The following is an 8,546-nucleotide window of genomic DNA, read 5'->3' as shown; positions in this document are numbered from 1 at the left end:
GTGTACCAGTGCAGTCTCAATCTCTCCGGAAAGTCGATTAATAAAAATAACATAGGAAGCTAATTAAGCTACAACAACCACATATCCAGGGAGCACAAAAATGGATATGAATCTGACATAAGCAGGGGAAAATCTCACATTGCAGTCCTAATTGCCGAGAGGGTTTTCAGAGAAATGAAACACAAACACTTTATTGGGTATAGGTTCAAATGATATGACCAAATCAAAATCAAAGAACTAAACGAGTACAAAACTCAAGTCTATCAAAAACGTGTAAAATGAAATTAATTCATTTGGCAGAACATTTTAAGTAAAATTCCGCAACCATGGTTTGCAAGCTCGAAACACTTTTGACTAGTGTAGTAAGGCAAAAATATTAGATTAGCATACTTGGGATGCTAAGTGGTCAACAAAACAAGAAAGAATGCATGGAGGAAATTCATTACTGGAGTAATAGAAAAATATTAGCTCACTGAATCATTTTTCAAAACAAGTCATAGGCTGATTCATGAAGTCAGCACAAAGCTTAATTTTAAAAAATCAAAAATTGGTAGTTCTGTAGTATTTTCAATCTTTATAAACCAATTTCGGCCCACAATTTGATAAGCCATAAGTGAACATAAAAACATAGGATTCCAGGCTATAATTGTTTTGCAAAAATCATCACTTTATGGACAAAGTTAAATACACGGTTAATATAGATACGGAAGAAAGATTTCAAAGCTCACTCTCGGCAACTAGATAAAACGAGTAGGAATTTTATTAGGGGTTTTTCATGTAATTCAACAAAAATATATTTAAACATAAAATCAGATAAAATTGCAATCACCCATCCATTGATTCAAACAAATCATGAAATATGAAGAGGAGATAAAATCAAACATGCATTACCAATATCGGTTAACAACATTGAAAACCCGTAGCTCAAAATCAAAGGGGAAGAAACCCCTACCTGTGACTGATGCAAGCTTCTATCCAAAATAGAAGGTCGGCTTCTCCGGGATTCAGATTTAAAACAATCACAATTTATTCCTCGCTCAAATTCAGTTTCCAAATAACGAAATCTGATCTTGTTCGTAGAGGTGGTGAAACAGTTATAGAAAAGGGGGAAAGAAGAAGCACAACAATGAGTCTCCTGTTAAAGATTCGGCATTTGAGAAACACCCTTGGTTATTGCATTCCAGTTACGTGTCAACCATGCTGTAAATACTAGAGAATTTCCATGGCTTTTACTAACCAAACACAGTATACTACTAAGGGACAATCCATTTTGATTAAAACACCCACACTAGGTTTAGGGGACTCACTATGGCTATACGCACCCTACATAGATCACCAAGTGCACACTAAACAATTGTGGCTACCTACTCATATGTTGAGCTCGGACTCAAAACCAAACAAAAATTTACGTGAGTGTTACACCAGATTTAGGTCAAGGTGGTTGTGCGTCACTAGAAGATGATGTGATATTAGGACGCCATATAGGAAACTCGTATATCCGAAATGGTGGAATAATATCACAAGAAGACTTAAAGGTTGAGATAGAAATGTATGTTAAAGAGAGGAGATGGAGAACTGCTTGTTTGATTACAGCTTCATATGTTTCTGGGTGGGTGCAACAAAGTGGCGGTGGTGGTATAAGATCTTTTCTAAAGGAGTTGATGGTTGCTGAAGTTTCTTCGTGATTTATAAAAAAAAATTCGTTGCCTCGAAAGTTTTCTACATTATGATTGTGCTAAGTTACCCACTAGAACATCTTATCTCGTATGAAATTGTTGTTATGATCAGAATTACCAACAGTTTTAGTCACTAGTGGCATAAGCACTATATTATTTTTCGAGGTCAGTAAAATTTTGATTTTCGCTAAGGAATGAGATTTGCGTTTGAATTTATATAATATAACGATGGAAGAGTTGTTTCTCTCGTATACCCATATTATGAGCAACTAGCCAAATGGCATAAAAATTGCAACAGCAATACTCCTACTCACAAAGCAAAAAAATAAAATAAAATAAAATATTAGTACGATGATAATAATGTGACATTAAGCAAAACTAAGTAATAATATCATTGACATATGCAACATGAGTAATAATATTAGAAAATCTTCAACAGTAAGTGAAAATTTTATTTTTGTATGACACATAGAATTTTAGACCCTCATTTAAATCAAATCCATCTCCAACAGTAGGTTCTGGAAATTATGAGCGATGTCAAAATAAATATAAAGATCTTAGAGAGAGTCTTATTTAAACTTTCTGGATGACCTCCATGTCACATTTTTAACATTTTTTAAATTATTATTTCTAAATAAAATTTTCTAAAATAGGAAAAAAATCAGTTTATTCTTTATCCAAAAATACAAATCATGAACATAAATCGCTACATCATTGGAGATGATTCATGAACAAAACCATAGTTATTTTTATCATATATACAGAACCCTATAAATAAGGATCTAAATAAAAATTCCACGTAAATTTTTTTAGCACCAAACAGATGCTTTGATGTTGCATGCCCGAGAATTCAGAGTCATATCAAAAAAGGAATTGAAGGAACAAATAAAGAAGTAACATATGCATTAGTCTAAAGGGTGGTCAAGGCTGTAGAAATACAGGTGAAGCAGTATCGCATCCAAAATTGTTGTTATCTTTTTGACAGTTTGTTTTTTTTTTTTCCTTTTTATTCTCCTTGTTCTCCATCCTTCTCTAGAAAATCAATTCTTAGATTAAATCTTTAGTGAAATCCACGGTTTCCAGCCCATATCTTCTTCTTACTTAAAGATCTGGGCAGTATTTAGTATTTAATGTATATGTTTTTATTATTTAGTGTCAATAAATTAAATCGTGGTATTAATCGATTTGCTTTGAGTTTTCTTCTTGTATGTCTAACTGTTCTTATGAGTTATTCATTCAGACAAGAATACTCTATGTATGCTTCCAAAGCAGTATTTTATAGTCTCAAGGGAGTTTCATTCTTTTGTTGCAATTGTGTCAAATCCACTACCAGGTGCAGTTCACTTCAACATGACGGAATTTTCTTTTCTCTTGAAAATCCATGGGTGTTAATGGTGATCGTTATGACGATGTTCTGTGCATATTATACTCTCTTGGGAGATTTCAGTTTTAAAGAAGGAGAAGATAAACCAAAATGGCAGGATCCTAATCTAGAAGCCATCTTCCAGATATCATTGGATTCATTTTTGAAATTCATACAAGAAAGGGAGTCGATTACTCATCTTCTGTTCAACTGTCCATGGGAAAAGGCAAAATCTGTTTGTAACAGTGCGCCAATGGAATTTGATATATGATTGAATGTTGAAGACATCAGGGAAATATTTATTCCATGGAGCATTCACTCCCTTGTTATGAAGATCAAAGATTTTAGAGTTGGATTTGAAGAAGTTAGATTTATCCACGTCGTTAAAAATTTAAATTACATTGCTCATGATTTATGTCAGTTTGATTTCCATGAGAATGTTTCAAAATGGTTGTCATCTACTGTTCGAATTCCTTCAAACCTCAACTTTAATGAGGTATTCTAATATAATATCTCAGGGGCTCTTTAACCCCTTTTCCCCTTCAAAAAAAAGTATCGCATCCAAAACGTGCCATCGTAGTCAATTATTGACCAAATGAAGCAAGTGACATTAGGCGTCCAATAGGGTAAAAGGAATGGCTTGGTCATTTATGACACGAGATGGTGCAAGAATGGCTCCAAGGTACAGTTACAAATAAGTTGCATGTTTTAGAAACATATTTTGAGGCATACTCAATTTTTTGAGGCATACTTAAGGTTCGGTTGATAACTTATGTTTTTGCCTAGGTTCGGCTGATAACTCAAGGTTCGGCTGATAACTTTTCAACCGAACTTAGACAGATGTATGCCTCAAAACATTTGAGCATGCCTCAAAACAAGTTTCATGTTTTATACCTGTTTGGTTAAAGAGACAAATCGGGACAGTTTAATGTTTATAACTTTGTTTGGAGGCCCATAACCACTTGGAAGAGGTGTAGTAAGGTTGTCCCAATTTAGACAAGGCAGATTTCGTGTGATGCACTTTATAGGCAGTTAAGGAACCGCTAATAGACAAGTGTAAGTCCACGGCCGGTGCCTGTGAATGTATATAGACTTTTGAGTTAAAGGGGATGCAATAAATGTTAAAAGGGAAAAATATCCAAGCCTTTCATTGTCAATCCTTTTGAGTTTGTTGTTATTCGTGCTTATCAAGGATTAAATGCGTAATAATTCTCGGAAAAACTCAAAAACTTTTGGTTTTCGGTGATCTTTTCATATAAATACTTTTGGTTTTCAGTGATCTTTTCATACAAATTTCAATGGTTTAATCATTAACAGTCATTACTCAATCATTATGTACTCCCCTCATGTTATCATTAAGTAATTATATCATGTAATCATTTCCAAATTTGTCGTTTTCCGGAATTTTCTTGTAAATTTCATTATTCCATATATAGTTTCAAAAGGTTTTCATTGAATTTCCTTATTCGTTTTGGCAATTAGATTCGTTCCTGATTCTTTATTGAATCAACATGTGAATTTATTTTAGTCTAGTTCTTAGAACTTCTGTGTTTACAGAGTTTATCTTTATCTTATTCATTCATCAACCGTTTTTTTATGTCAGTTTTAATCTTCAAAAGAGATCTGTAACTGCTAGAAACTGCTTATAACTTTCCATTTTATTGGTTACTTAGTTAACCTTTTTAATAGCCATCAAGGTCTCCTTTTTCTGCTATCCTCATACTTTCATCATGTCAAACAACAATTTCCCAGACCGTTACTTTCCTTCCAATCCTTCATCCTCTGATCTTCTCAATCAATTTGCAAACCTACTATCTCGTGAATCATCTAATGCTACAGTGAATATCAATACCAATTTCCCTGGAACAAAGATGAGACATCAAAATTGTCTAGTTTTGAAAATCATCTCTCTAAAAGTTTTATTTATCAATATAGTTCGAGAAACTTTACAAAAAATTTGGAAAACAAACCAAATCTTTTATGTATCAGTATTTACTGATGACACATACCTCGTAAAGTTTGAATCCCAGGCAGGTGCTTCCATGATTCTTGAAGAAATTCCATGGATAATCAAAGATGATCTCTTTGCTATAGAAAGATGTATTCCAATTAAACTTCCGGAAGAATATAAATTCGACACTGTCGAATTAGGGCTTCAGATTCATGGTCTGCCGGTAGAGAATCTATGCTCTCTGTATGTCTATGATCCGATATCTCAAATAGGGGCTACACGGCCAATTGCAGCTTATGAAAGCACATCATGGGGAAAATTTGCTAGGACTAAAAATCATGTTGCTACTAATCATCCACTTCCCAAATCCATTCCCTTTCCATTTCCAGGAAAAGAAGATTATGCTCTGGAAATAAGGTATGAACGTCTTCCAAGGTTTTGCTTATTTTGTGGCTTAATTGGTCACTAGATGCAGATGTGACCCAAAGTATGTTATTATAAAGACCATGTCTACAACAACTTTCCAAGTCATCTACATGAGGAAGCGATGGAATTAGTGAAACCTACTTATAAGCCAACAATATGTGCTTCTGGTAGATTTATTGAACAAGAAAAACCTATTTTCAAGGATATTTTCGTTGTAGATGATCCTCGGAACATACAATCTGGAGTAAGAGACGGTCAAACAAGCAATAAACAGAATAACTCCACTTCTGGTTTTGATAACCGTGTCTCAAGAGGAAAAGAAAATATGGATGATTACAGGAGTATGCAGATTCATCCCCAAGCGACATCAATTCCTGGAGATAGTTCTTCTCAGACAGCCAGATCTAATTATGCTATGACCAGGGTTATGAGATCTGAAATTCATATGGCGAACATAGAAGTTTTTTGAAGAAATATTTGGAATTCAGAATTATGTCTTCATCGTGAATATACAAATCTTGTAATGGATGATAAAGGCAAACAATTATATATCACTTCCCAGTTCCCTCCAAAGAAGGTCGTTGCAAAGCCTAAACCATCAGCCTCGACATGCACAGAATGTGGGAAATATGGTCCAGTTATCTGAGGAATGGCAGACAATGGGTTTCACTCGAAGCTATGATAACAAAGCACAAAAAAGAGCACAAGAGGAATCTTATATTATTAATAATTCTCCTAGATCAAAATATGCAAAGAAATTTGGTTCTAGTTCTTCTAATGGTATGGCGGCAAATGCTCAACAACCGCGCGATAAATGTTAATGATGGCATGGAATTGTTGGGGTTTGGGGAATCCCCCAACAATAAGAGCATTAAAAACATTCCTCAGAGGTATTGATCCATCAATCTTATTCTTGTTTGAAACAAAAATGTCTGAGAAAGTGTCTTTACAGCGTATATCTCAATTTGCGTTTCAAAATCATTGTATTGTTGCTTCTATGAGAAGAAGTGGAGGACTTTGGCTACTTTCGAAAGATGATCTAAACATTGAAATAGTTTCCCAGACTTTTAATCTTATTCATGCAACAGTTCAAGGCGGTGACGGAAGGGGCTCTTGGCATTTATTTTGCTTATATGGCCCTCTTATTGCTTCTCATAGATCTAATTTCTGGAAAAACATGACTTCTTATGCTCAGCAGTTCAATGGTCCTAAATGTTTCATAGGCGATTTCAATTCAATTGTCTCCAATGAAGAAAAGTGTGGTGGTCTTCCTGTGTTAAACTCTAATATCTCTTGTTTTAATGATTTCATCCAAATGAATCACCTGATAGATTTGGGATATAAGGGTCCTGCCTATACGTGGACAAATGGAAGAGAGATTAAAGGCTTAATAAGACAGCGTCTTGATAGGGTTCTAGCAAATCCGGAATGGTTATTTGTTTCCTCAATGCAGCAGTTCTACATCTTCCTAGGATTGCGAGTGACCACGCTCCAATTCTACTAAATATATGCAGGAATATTGCAAGAGCGCCGCCAAATTATAAATTTGAAGCTCATTGGCTTTCGCATCCTGAATTTCTTCAAAAGGTAGAAGAATGTTGGTCCTATGACAATGATGCAAATATTCAATCAAAACTGAGAATACTTGGTTCCTTTCTTATTGAATGGAGCCGCAGAAGAATTGGCTGTATCAAACGTAAAATTTCAGTGTTGAAAACCAAATTACTAATAATTCAATCTTGGCGTCCTTCTGATGCTAATATCCAAAAAGAAAAATTGGCGATGGCTCATCTTAATGAATATTTGATCATGAAGGATGCTTACTGGGATCAAAGAATGAAACAACGATGGGCGAAGAGTGGAGATAGGAACACGGGACACTTTCATCTTTCAATTCAACATAGAAGGAGGAAGAATAAAATTAGTCATTTGTTGAAAAATGATCAAACATGGACTTCAGATCAAAGTGAAATTTCTCGTGAACTTATACAACACTTTAAGTCCATAAATCAAGAGTCATCCACTACAGATCCACCACAATTCAGTATTCAAGGTCAGGCAGTATCTAACTTAGATAATGATGAGTTGTGTAGAATTCCGTCAATAGATGAAATTTAGACTGTTGTATCAAAGATGGGATATTTTACATCTCCAGGAGCAGATGGATATTCTCCAGTTTTCTATAAGAAATGTTGGGGTACAGTATGTAATGATGTTTTCAAATTAATAAAAGAAATATTTCAGTATGTTGTTTTCCCTGAATTATTGAATCACACTAACATTACTTTGATTCCAAAGATCAAGAATCCAGCAACACCATCAGATTATCGTCCCATATCTCTTTGCAATGTCTTATACAAGATTATAGCCAAAATTTTGTCTAATAGAATCAAGCCATACTTGGAAAAATTTATATCCTGGTCGCAAAGTTCTTTTGTACCTGGTAGTCAGATTTTAGATAACATTGTTATTGCAAAAGAATTGCTTCACTCCATGAATAATTCAAGGGTTTTTAATGGGCATTTTGCCTGAAAGTGGATATGGTTAAGGCTTATGATCGTGTAAATTAGAAATTTCTTGGGGATATGCTTAATGTTTTTGGAATCTCTGGAAAAGCTCATTCTTTATCATGGCCTGTGTGATGACTACTTCTTTTTCGATTAATATCAATGGTTCTCCTCAAGGATTCTTCAAGATTAAAAGGGGCATACGAAAGGGGTGCCCTTTATCTCTTACTCTATTCATTATCTGCTTTCAAGGCCTCTCTTTAACGATGAATCAATTTGAGACTCAAGGTTTGTATCAAGGTTATAAAATCGATCGATGGGAGCCAACAATTACCCATTTGATGTTCGCAGATGACTTGTTCTTCTTTGGTGAACACTCCAGAATTAATGTACTGAACCTGAAGAAATTGCTACATCAATATGCTTCTATGTCGGGTCAACTGACAAACTACAATAAATCTGCAATATATTTCAGCAAAGGTATCTCAGACCTAAGAAGACAAACAACCATTCAAGATTTGGGAGTTAGAGAAATGGTTTCTGATGACAAGTATCTTGGGATTTTTCCATTAAAATCAAATTATAGAATTGCTAGCTTTGATTATCTTATTGATAAATTCAAT

The 8,546-nt window shown here is 34.5% G+C and overlaps 1 protein-coding gene across 1 annotated transcript; it reads left to right on the top strand.

Annotated features, from left to right (window-relative positions):
* The first annotated feature begins 6,239 nt into the window (after positions 1-6,239).
* Positions 6,240-7,534, top strand: LOC113290621. Its single transcript, XM_026540206.1, has 2 exons — positions 6,240-6,847; positions 6,931-7,534. Exons 1-2 carry the CDS (start codon positions 6,240-6,242, stop codon positions 7,532-7,534), a joined length of 1,212 nt encoding a protein of 403 aa, XP_026395991.1.
* The last annotated feature ends 1,012 nt before the right edge of the window (positions 7,535-8,546 follow it).

This window comes from Papaver somniferum, chromosome 6 (genome assembly GCF_003573695.1).
Source record: "Papaver somniferum cultivar HN1 chromosome 6, ASM357369v1, whole genome shotgun sequence".
In the NCBI taxonomy this organism is placed as follows: domain Eukaryota; kingdom Viridiplantae; phylum Streptophyta; class Magnoliopsida; order Ranunculales; family Papaveraceae; genus Papaver; species Papaver somniferum.
Note: the sequence above shows the minus strand (reverse complement) of the source record. Positions and strands in the feature narration are given on the sequence as shown.

What these genes read in the sequence shown, in the direction of transcription:
- LOC113290621 (XM_026540206.1), top strand. Translation starts at nt 6,240, where the DNA reads ATGGCATGGAATTGTTGGGGTTTGGGGAATCCCCCAACAATAAGAGCA. An exon ending in GTTCTAGCAAATCCGGAATG is followed by an intron (nt 6,848 to 6,930) that starts GTTATTTGTTTC and finishes AAATATATGCAG; the next exon opens with GAATATTGCAAGAGCGCCGC.